Source organism: Pseudochaenichthys georgianus, chromosome 16 (genome assembly GCF_902827115.2).
Source record: "Pseudochaenichthys georgianus chromosome 16, fPseGeo1.2, whole genome shotgun sequence".
NCBI classification, from domain to species: domain Eukaryota; kingdom Metazoa; phylum Chordata; class Actinopteri; order Perciformes; family Channichthyidae; genus Pseudochaenichthys; species Pseudochaenichthys georgianus.
In genome coordinates, this window is record NC_047518.2 from 10,138,551 (window position 1) to 10,149,524 (window position 10,974).

Below are 10,974 nucleotides of genomic sequence, written 5' to 3' on the forward strand. Positions count from 1 at the left end.
GCTAATGTGTGGAAACCTGTAGAGTTCAAGGGACCTTCTGTCAACACGGAGCATCTCTGTAGTGTTTCCCTCATGCCATCAGTGGATTTGTATCTTTACTTTCCCCTTCAGTATTTACTCTTTGATTCATCTTCTCCTGCTGCTACAGCATATGAATTTAACTTGTTTTGGTTTAGTTACATGTTCTGAGTTTAATGGTGTTTGTTTGGATTGACTACAAATGGAGATATAATGTTTAAAGAGACACTCTGATTTATTGCTTTACCTTCAACATCACGGCTCAGTGTGAAGTGTTTTAGAGATGAGGCTGGTGTTATAATATTTTATATTGTTAAAAGATCGAATGCAGAAACCATCAATGTGTGTGTTCATGGTGATGAAGAATACGTTACCCAGTGCAACTCTGATACAGAAGGAATAATACATATCAGGCGTTGATACACACAAAACTTCCTAGAAGATACCGTTATTATTTTTGGTCTCTGCATTAGATTTAATTATGCTACAAATAAATACAAACTTACCAGCCTTCTCCTTTTATTTGAACACACCCCAGTGAGCTGACACACACAGTAAGACTGATGGATCTGTAACAAAACACGTTTGTACACAATTGTAAAATATGAAGTGTAAAAGAGCAATTTTGCCTACTATGATATTCGATGATGTGCTGTATATTTATTTGTTATGGCATGTATTATGCGGCTGTGTAGAGTGGCAGGATGTCGGTGTGTTCAGGGTTCCCATGCCGTTTTCTTTTACTGTCATATTCAGAAAGCTTTCAGAGCTTCGCACCAAATTGTCCTGACTGAAATTCACAAACTGTGGAGCCAAACATACATTTTGGATATTTAAAATGGATCATTTCGTGACATATTTTCCAAACCGCTTCAACAGAATATTATTTTGTATGGCTTTGAAGTGGATAAGTGCAGGAGCGTGAGAGCCCTGTTCATCATCACAGAACACACGCTAGAGGAACACAACAATAGATGTCTGACTCACACAAACTTGATCTACGCACAGACGTGGTGTTCTAGTGACTTTCTTTGTTTATCGGAGTATTTCTGGCTTCTCGCTGTAAGGAGCCACAGTAGGAACTTAGTTTGCTTGCAGGCAGTTTCTGCCAGAAAACCATTTTACGTTTTAAATGTGTTACTACAAAAAAAGTGATTGTACTGTTCTGTATTGTATGTAGAAGAAGTGTTATGTATGCATATTTTAAATAAAGAATTCAGGGTTTTAAAATGTAATCGACCTTTCTTTCCTTGATTTATACTTAGTAGAGCAGGTTTCTGCGTTCAAGGACGTTTCTTTGTTTCTGCCACTGAAAGCTTCGTTTTCAAAGTTGACTTTAGCCAATGAAACGGACCCTATTATGCATTTTGGGGCTGTCCCTTTTTTGTGGTGTGTTGTGTTTTTGTGCATGTAAATGGTCTGTAAAGGATAAATCCCTGTGTTCCCTCCAGAGGGAGTTTCTCTCCCACACTCCCCCACCTGCCTGAAATGCCTCCCTTGGACTTCTTTTACTTCTGTAACATAGTGACATCACTATTTAACACTCGCGCTTCTATAGAGTGGTGCAGGGATGACGTATTTACCCTGAAGTAAACTGCGCATGGGTTCCCTCGACAAAAAAGCAACGGGGTTTCTCCATAGGACTTTGGAAAATACCTCGAAATAAGGTCTGTGGAAAACGAACCTGTTAAATGCACGTTTTGTTCAGCCGGATAATATCCACACTTTTATAATTTTCGAATCATAAATCTAATCGTCAGAAGAAAAATGCTAACGTTATTCTATAAAGCAGGGGGTCGGCAACCTTTTTGATTATGAAGTTCCATTTAAAAAATTAAATCTGATTAGTGTGCCGACGTCCGAGCTCGGTCGTCAACGGCCCGCTGGCGACCGGCTCGGTTCGCTGACGACCGGACGTACTGTGTTTCTCCAGAACACACAGTTGGCCAGTCCGCCCCTGTGTAGCATATTATTTGGGGTCCATGCACACTCTGCACGAGGTAAGCGTGTGAGTGTGGGGGGACATAGTACACTTGCGTTCTTCCCATGCTCCTTAGGGACCTGGGGGAACGCTGTGTTAGTCACTTGCACTGGCACCTGCAGGGTGGAGCTATGGGCTTGTTCAGACCAATTAGGCATTACCCAGCCAAGTAAGCTGCGGCCCGACTTCTCCACGGTCACAACCGGATGAGAGGAAGTTGGGGTGCGGTGGCTGTTAACCAAAGGCCGGTCAGGGGCAGTGTGGTGGGTCGATGTTGTTGGACGACAGGGCGTTTATCCATCAGGCCTCCACCCACTGTACCCATAGAGTCCAGTAGAGAGCGGAGCCTGTGTGAGATATAACGGGGGGTTACGTATTGTAACCCTAGTGTATAAGCACAGGCGAAGTCATCTACCTAGGGGCCCTGTCTTTCCTATGCCGCTCGCTGAAGAGGGTGTATGATGACAGTCAGGAGGCGTAGCCGCCTTATATACTGTGGGCCTGCGCACGCATTCAGGTAGGCTCGCCCCGATTGGCCGGCTACGTTTATGCTACTCAGTAGGTGAATGCTCGCATAGCATGGTTGAGAGTAGTACCCATAGAGTCCAGTAGAGGGCTCCGCCTGTGCTTATATGACTTGGGTTACAATACGTAACTCCCCGTTTTAGGACTCGTCACTGCACCACTCTATTGGCCAGTGCTCCAACACATTATACGTGATTAAAGTCGACTTCACTTCAAGTGGAGCATGTCGCAACCTCAGCATAGACAGACAAAGCTAAATAATAATTATCTGTTGTTTTATGAAATGATCTGAAGGAATGTTGTTTTAATGTGTTGGATTCACCTCGTAAATTATCCTGCTGAATAAATAAGTTAAGGTTAAAGCTGTTGCTATGACAACTGCTCCATATAAACATGATTCAGCTTTGTAGAACTGCACAAATGTGTCGAGTCATCATACAGACAAAACGATGAATCTGTCATCCAAGAAACCTTTTACATGCTTTAAATCATTAATTATTATTTATAAATGAATTGATCTCTCGTTCCTTGACAGATTGTATTAATAAAGATATCCTTAAAGTGGACCTATCATGCTATATTTGAATAATATATTGTAGGGCCATACCTATATAAAACATATCTGCAAAATACCAAACAGATCATGCATGTTAGCCATGCCTCATTTCGCTCTATTTGCTCTTTTTTAGCCCTGTTTTTGCAAGGGCTGAATCTGTGAGAAGTCTTTTTCGCTGCTTTTGTGGCAGACTACAGCGCCACCTACAGGCCTGGACACACCGGACACACATATTCATGTGTAAAAGACATACAAAAGTGCATTTTGCATGATAGGTCCCCTTTAAGTTAACTGTATTCGTCCAATCCAATGGACATGAAATACAGATACAGGAGCAACATAACAATGTATTATTATTCTGAAAACATCTTTTCACTTAAACTGTGTAAGAGTTTGTTGTTTTTTCACTTTTGAGCATTACGTAGATTTTAGAAATGTATTGATTACAAAGTGTAAACTCAATGCCACATGGAAAACAGATAACTCACACTTGTCTTTCACTTTTATTTATGAAACACTCCGACCCCAAAAATAGATAGACAGTTGTGTGAATAAAACAGGAACTTGTTCACTAACAGTACCCCCCCCCCCCCTTCATAATACAGTCAGTCAGGGTGTGAGACCCCGCTGCTCAGGGAACATTAACATACAGTACAGTGCGTTAATGCAAAGTCAGTTACATCAGTGCATGACTGAGGTCAAATTCAATGGTTCAAAATGAAACTCAGATTTAACACAACAGCCGTCAGAAACACACAGGCTTTCAAACAGAACACTTGACCCGAGTGCAGACAGCATCCAGCTCTGTGAGGGGACGTCCCACAGACCACCCACACAGAGCAACGCTCCTCATACTTACATATGACTGAATATGAATCAGATGGTGTGTGTGTGTGTGTGTGTGTGTGTGTGTGTGTGTGTGTGTGTGTGTGTGTGTGTGTGTGTGTGTGTGTGTGTGTGTGTGTGTGTGTGTGTGTGTGTGTGTGTGTGTGTGTGTGTGTGTGTGTGTGTGTGTGTGTGTGTGTGTGTGTGGGCTGAGCTGGCGATCAGGGAGGAGTGTAATGCTCCTGGCTGTATGCATAAAGTCTCAGAACAGTCTCATTGGTGAACAATAACTATTCTCTCTACACTTTAACACTACACTAAATCTCTGATTTCAAAATTGAGATTTTTACCAATGAAGGAAAAAGGAGCAACAGATCAGAACACTGAAGCACAGCATGAAGAGACATCCAGAAGTGATGCCAAATGATGAGACTCATTAGGAATGGCCTTCAGTCAGCTGATCAGCTGTGGGACATTTTGTTAAGCTCCCTCTCACGCACTCACCAATTCAGTTTCTTTTCAAATCTCTTCTTAAGGGCCCAGTGAGTAGGATCCTAAACTCCATGTTGTCCTATGGCTTCTTCCTACCAGTTTTTGTTTTTTTTAATCTGTTGATGAAATGTTTGCCTTTTCTTTTACTTTGTTACTATTTGAAAGGCCAAACAGAGAGACCCTACTGGCCCACGATGTCTTTGCTATGGAGTCGGAGACAGAAAGTATATCAGTTAAGACCGCCAGTATTCTTCTTACAAATGTCAAGATAAATTAAACATGCATCGAAGCAGCTCACACACTGATGGGAGGAGTTACACATCCTAGTGATTTCAAACAGCTGGTCTTTAAAGCCCGGGCAGGAAGTCAATCCCTGCTGCTTTATGTCAGGTTGGCTGATCGAGGGCCAGCAGCCAGGAAGTACCACAGCTCAGAATACCAGAACACACACTCAGTAGCCCCCTCATCAGGTACATCTTCGTGTGTATGTCATCATCAGTCCGTCACCAATCATGTGAAAGCAACTCAATGCACACAACAGGCTGCTCACCCCATGAGTATGGACTTTGCTTCAGGCTGCTGTGATTCCATCACAATCCCGTCTCTAGTTGGAGGAGATTTTGTTATGAAGCGTTTCTTTTAAATATGAACTGTTGCATTTTATTAAATCAGGTCTGACATCTCAAATCAAAGCTCAGTAAACCAGTGAGAGAAAACCTTCTCTGAGCTGTTCTGAAAGAAGACTGTATGGATATAGTACAGGAGCAGGATGTGGGGGGGGGGGGGGGCAGCAGAGCCTGGAGGTTGGATGTTGGCCCCCTGCTGGGCTCTTCAGTCATTGATCAGAGCCAGGATCATGCTGCAATAAAAGGGGGGAGATGTGTTAATACAGAAGTGACGGATGTAGGTGTCGAACATGTTGTGTGCTTGCATGTGTATGTGTGTGTGTGTGTGTGTGTGTGTGTGTGTGTGTGTGTGTGTGTGTGTGTGTGTGTGTGTGTGTGTGTGTGTGTGTGTGTGTGTGTGTGATCTCACCTATACAAGTAGATGAAGAAGCAGAGCAGGTGGTACCCCAGTTTGATCATGGCCTCCTTCATGTGGGACTTGAGCTGCCCTCGGTTGTGGATCTCGGTGGGGTCAAACACGCCCATGTTGCCCATGGGAACCTTCACGTACCTGCGTGTCATATACATGTATTCAAATATATGCAACACTCAGACTTCATGTATATAATATAAATATCTCTACAGGAACTATGTCTGCTGGAAAAAGACTTTCTCAAACTGAACTGTGACAAAACTGAAACGGTCATCCTCGGCCCAAACTCACTGACCTGGTCCACTCAGGTCTTTAACCTTGGCATCGTCCTTGACCCCACCCTCCCCTTCCTCACAAAAACGGACTTCTTCCACCTAAAGCACATTGCCTATATCGATCCTCCCCCTTCTTCACTACCGATACAACTGATTCATGCATTCTCTACATCTAGACTTGATTACTGCAACAGCGTTCTCTTTGATTCACCTGCTGAGAAAACTTCTAAAAATGTCAATATGTCCAAAACTCGACCTCTGATAACATCATCTCCATTGTCTTTATTGTCTCACTACATATTGTCATTCTACCCAACCGTACAGACAGATGACAATGCAGATAATAATTGTAAGCGTCTTTGAGCATTAGGCAAAGCGCTTTACAAATCCCATGTATTATTATTATTATTATAATAATAATAGTCTGAGCGTACCTATAAATGTTCCAGGCTGCTACAGGCAGGTTGAGCAGGAAGACGAACCAGTGCATGGAGACCAGCATCAGCATGGTGGAGAGGCACTGGCCCACCATCTCTGGAATGACCCACTGGAGACACAACATGTCAAACGTACAAACATCAAAATCATACATCAGCATTTCATCAACATAAATAAAATGGCACTACAAACAAAATACATCATAAAATAAAAAAGAACCATCGAAAGTGACTCACTTTGTTCAGCTTGGAGCAGCAGGCTCTGGCGTTGATGTAGTCACATTCTAGATCAGACAGGGTGATGATCTGAGCTGTCAGTCAAGGGGCCTCCAGCTGTCAATCACAACCTTATAGTGCTGCATGCTAACGCTCTCTTTCCCTGCTTCCATCGGCTCCATTTAACGGGACAATAAAGACACAGTGCAGCTCCTTCAGTTACAGGCTGCTTCACGACGAAGCCGGTTCAACCTAACCTGGATATGTTTGAGTTAGCCGGTTGGCCTAATCCAAAACATACGCGCTCTCGCTAAACGGTCAAGTGGATCGCTCAAGCCAGCCGTGTCCTATCTAGTTAGGTGCGCGTTCACATGAAAGGGGTGGTATCTGGAGCATTCGACCAATCACAAACATGGAGAAGCGTACTGACAGCGCAGCGTCATACTTCCTGAATGAAAGGTCAAATATAATATTAGACAAATATGAAGACTTTAAACATCCATGACTTAAACACTTGATCAGGATCAAAGCCACAGAGCTGCACCTGCAAGGTGAATACAGCTGGGAACAGAACAAGTATTTGAATGCGTACATTAACAGGTTTATGATATCACTGCCCCGTCTAAAACACGATCTGACTTTAATTACATTTGACTCGAGTGTTTCGTCAACTTAATGTGTTGCTTAAAATAATACTTCAGCATCCAGTATGAATGATAATGGGACACATCGAAGTCTGCAGTCAGTGCCGCGGACTGTACTTAATGTACTCTGATCCGGTTACTTATGTTGTGGCAGATATTTAAGTAAGCTTTCTTAACGCTAATGTTATAATAGTCAGATTGCTCTGAAGATGGAGGTGATATTCTATTCATGTTCACGTTCACACAGTCGGTGATTTTGGCCGGCCGTCTTTCCTGCAACGGCAGTTTAAACTTCGTAGTACAGGGGCCGAATGCTCCAGATACCACCCATTGTATGTGAACACGCACCTAACTAGATAGGACACGGCTGGCTTGAGCGAACGACTTGATAGCCAGCGTCGTAGGACAGTTTAGCGAGAGCGGGTTTGTTTTGGATTAAGTCACCCGGATAACTCAAACACATATCCAGGACAGGTTGAACTAGATTCGTAGTATAGGCCCCAGGCCTCTGCTGCGTCTCACAGAGAGATAATGCAGGTCCTTCCTTCCTGCAGCGGTTAGACTTTAAAACCAACACGGCCCCTGGCAGACCACAACCCAATACAATCCTGTGTAATATACCTTTGTTTGCATTCTAATATTGTTATTCTGGTTGCTTCTTCACTCAGCAATAGTGCAATAATCACCACTATGCGCAATACATGCATTATATGCATCTTAACACCTTTATGCACTTGTTTTTAACCATGGATGACTAATTATTTGTCTTGATTTTTCAAGTCTCTTTATTTAATATGCTGACCTATTATTTTAGGTGTGCCATTTTATCTGCACTGTCACCTTTAATGTAAAGGATTTCTGATTCTGATAATGATGCGTTTATCAGACATGTTTGCTATTGAGAGGTAACGCTTAATCTAATGTGCAGTGTATGCTAGTTCTGACATAGATTTTAAATATATATTTGCAGCAACTTCAAAGCATAGATCATTATGCATTTGACAGCAACATTACATGCCCAGAACACAGACGAGTTACATTACATAATGCACATTGTTACTATAGACTGTTAATCTAAACTAGTAGTATATAGGTAGGTGATCTAACCTAATTATTATTTTTAGGAATATTGTAAGAATATCTTCATCAGTGGTATCAATAATAGCGACAGGGGTACTCAACGAAAGCAAGCTAACGATTTGTTTTGTTTACCTGCCACTATGGTTATGATGAATTAAAAATAATGTTTTTACATTTTATTTTGTGACTAGGTTTTCGTTACCACACCTTGTCATCCGGGTACTCTGCTGTTGACACAGGTCCAGGTGAACTTAGTTCAGGCTAGCCTGTCACTGACTCTGTGAGAAGGCGGTTAGCTAACAGTTAGCTCGTTAGCTCTAAAGTACAGAACATAATTCCCAGGAGCTGTGGTTCGCCGGCCGCTGGGACAGACAGGCCGCACACTGCGAACACCCGCCGGAAAACACACAACCGAAAAGGATACAAAGTACACCGAGAGGAAAATCAGTGCACAGCAGTCCACCAGTGACAGAATGAACACTGCCGCCTCCATTTTTTTTCTTCCGTCATTGATATGCTTTTATTTCCGGCCTGTTCTCTTTCAAGTGTTCCCGCCGCAGACAGTGATATTTGACGTGCTGCCACCTAGCGGACCGGAGGTCAGCTGATGACGGATGAGCTCACACACATGATAACATGATCAGAAATGTAATATTAAGAGCATGTTTTAGAGGCTAAAATAAGACTTTATAGAAAAAAAGAAAACAACGTGGTGGTCAGGGGATCCGAGTGTACAGGATGGGGAGGAGAGGCTTTTATTGTACAGTGCATCACATCAGTGTGCATGTTAAAAGAATCAAATCACATACTCAGAGAATCCGGTGAGAAAACATGAAATAACAATCAGGCTCATCCCTCCTCTAATTTTGTGAACAATCTCCAGCTTCAAAACTATTAGTCATTTTAATATTTTTTCGCATTTTAAGAAATGGTTTGATTACAAGGCATGCACTTAGATACATAGAATCACTATATAAAAATGCACAGATCAGAAGAAAAATAAACTCAAATTGATAATAACTTATTAGGTATAGCTTACAGATAATGGATATAACATTAATACTCATACATCAATTGTCAGATCTTACCACCTGGTCATTATAAAGGTTTCGTGTTCTATAACTTCTCCCATCTTTCATCAATGATATGAACTAGGTTTGTGATTCTCATGATCACTCTGTGAACAACATATCCTAAAAAAGAATAGGGTCAAAAATAATAATCTTTAAGTGTGTTAGTCCTGGAAACTGCTGTTCTAAGAGTTAAGAGTTAAACTAAGCTTCTATCTGTTTGTTCATCCATTATTACACACATTTCTCTCATGATCAAGCACTGATAAGATATACATTTTCTTTCTGCATCGAATAGTGTAAAAATAAATAAGTACATTTACTCAAGTACTATACTGAAGTACAATTTTGAGGGACTTGTATTTACTTGAGTACCTCCTTTTTCTGCCACTTTAAAGGTCCCATCTATGCTTTTCCGGTTATTACCTGTCCCCTTGTGTGTTATGAAGGTTTTTCTGCAGAGTCACAACCCCTCAAAGTACACCCTGTAGGGAGTAAAACTCTAACACAGAAAATACCTGTCTCTGCTGCCCCAGAACGCCTCGTTGGACATTTCTCTTTTTCCATTTTTTTTTCTGGGGCCTATTGACGTCACTAAGTCCAAATGGACCAATTTGCGGAGCTCCGCGCACACACACACACACTCACTCAGCCTGAGCTCCACGGTGCTCAGTGTCCGTGGGCATGGCTCGCAGACCCCACGCAGCAACCAGGAAACGACACCAGTAATCCAGCTCACACTGTCCGCTCCTCGAGCCCCACAGGGCGGAGCAGAGAGCCCCGCAACGTCCCGCCAACACGGCACCCAGACCCCACGCAGCATTCTCATCTGTTTGTCATTACTGGTGTCATTTCCTGGTTGCTAACAAACACCATTGTAACACATAATCACTGATGTTCCGCTGTAACGGTGGTGGACTCATCAGAACAGAGTGGGCGAGCTGACCAATCAGAACTCAGTGGGCTCATAGGGAGGGGGGGGGGGCAGGAGCTCCAACAAGGCGTTTAGGACAGAGAGTGAATACACAGACTATACAGAGATGCTGTATGAGAAACCAATGTGAGTTTGGACAACCCAGTCTCATAAAAAAAACGTGTAATAACTACGTTGGTCCACAACGTAGGATGTAGTATTTCTACAAAAACGCCTCTGAAATTGTAAGATCCCCACATTTTTTTTTCACCATTCATTCCAATGGCTGGCGTCTATGTCACGTGATCTTCAAATTTCTCCCTGCAGAAAAAGAAAACATGGCCGAACTTCGTTTTATTCTCGGTGGAAAATGCCTATTTTAAAGTTAGTTTGGCCATTAAAATGCCTTTTGATGTCATTTGATGCGAGAAATATGAGTTGTTATTTCAGATTATGTGTGCAGTGGATTCATTCACATGATCTTTAGTTTGCTAGTTATTACCTATATACAGTCTATGGTTATTACGAAGATTACTTCAGGAAATTGTGTCCACAACGTTTTCATTGTCACCAAGGTGGTTGCTAGGGATGCTGCTATCGATATTATTTCTGTTATGTTGTGTAACTGTTTAATGGTGTAATCTTTATTGCTACCCCCTTCCCTGTCAATGTATAGTGTTGGTCCACAGCGCAAACGTATTAGTTTAACAAAACAAAATCCGCATCTAAGATTGTGGCATAGATACGTCATCCCCAGAAACTACATGCTGGCTATGTGTTTCGCAACATGTTCTCTATGGCATGTCTCTACTAGGAGTTGTAGTTTTAAAAGACGTTTTCGTATTTCCCATAATAGAAGTTGCCAGTATTAACTGTGTACATCCCTGGAGGTTTAGGGTATAGG

At 42.3% G+C, this 10,974-nt stretch overlaps 2 protein-coding genes across 2 annotated transcripts in view; one reads left to right on the forward strand and one right to left on the reverse strand.

The window, feature by feature from the left end:
- Positions 1-1,253, forward strand: part of wdr26a (WD repeat domain 26a) — a 26,319-nt gene extending 25,066 nt beyond the window's left edge. Inside the window, exon 20 of the mRNA XM_071206039.1 lies at positions 1-1,253. This exon is cut by the window's left edge and continues 625 nt beyond it. The gene's annotated coding sequence lies outside the window, so the exon portion shown is untranslated.
- A 2,320-nt stretch (positions 1,254-3,573) lies between these two features.
- On the reverse strand, positions 3,574-8,586 carry cnih4 (cornichon family member 4). The gene is made up of 5 exons (XM_071206124.1): positions 8,512-8,586; positions 6,385-6,453; positions 6,145-6,257; positions 5,433-5,573; positions 3,574-5,256 (listed from the first exon to the last, which is right to left on the reverse strand). Exons 1-5 carry the CDS (start codon positions 8,578-8,580, stop codon positions 5,229-5,231), a joined length of 420 nt encoding a protein of 139 aa, XP_071062225.1. The 5' UTR covers positions 8,581-8,586; the 3' UTR covers positions 3,574-5,228.
- Between the last annotated feature and the right edge of the window lie 2,388 nt (positions 8,587-10,974).

Coding starts and splice junctions, on each gene's coding strand:
- cnih4 (XM_071206124.1), bottom strand. CDS start 8,580: ATGGAGGCGGCAGTGTTCATTCTGTCACTGGTGGACTGCTGTGCACTG. Junction 6,454..8,511: donor TTTTCCTCTCGGTGTACTTT/GTATCCTTTTCG, acceptor CTGACAGCTCAG/ATCATCACCCTGTCTGATCT. Junction 6,258..6,384: donor GCTGCTCCAAGCTGAACAAA/GTGAGTCACTTT, acceptor TTGTGTCTCCAG/TGGGTCATTCCAGAGATGGT.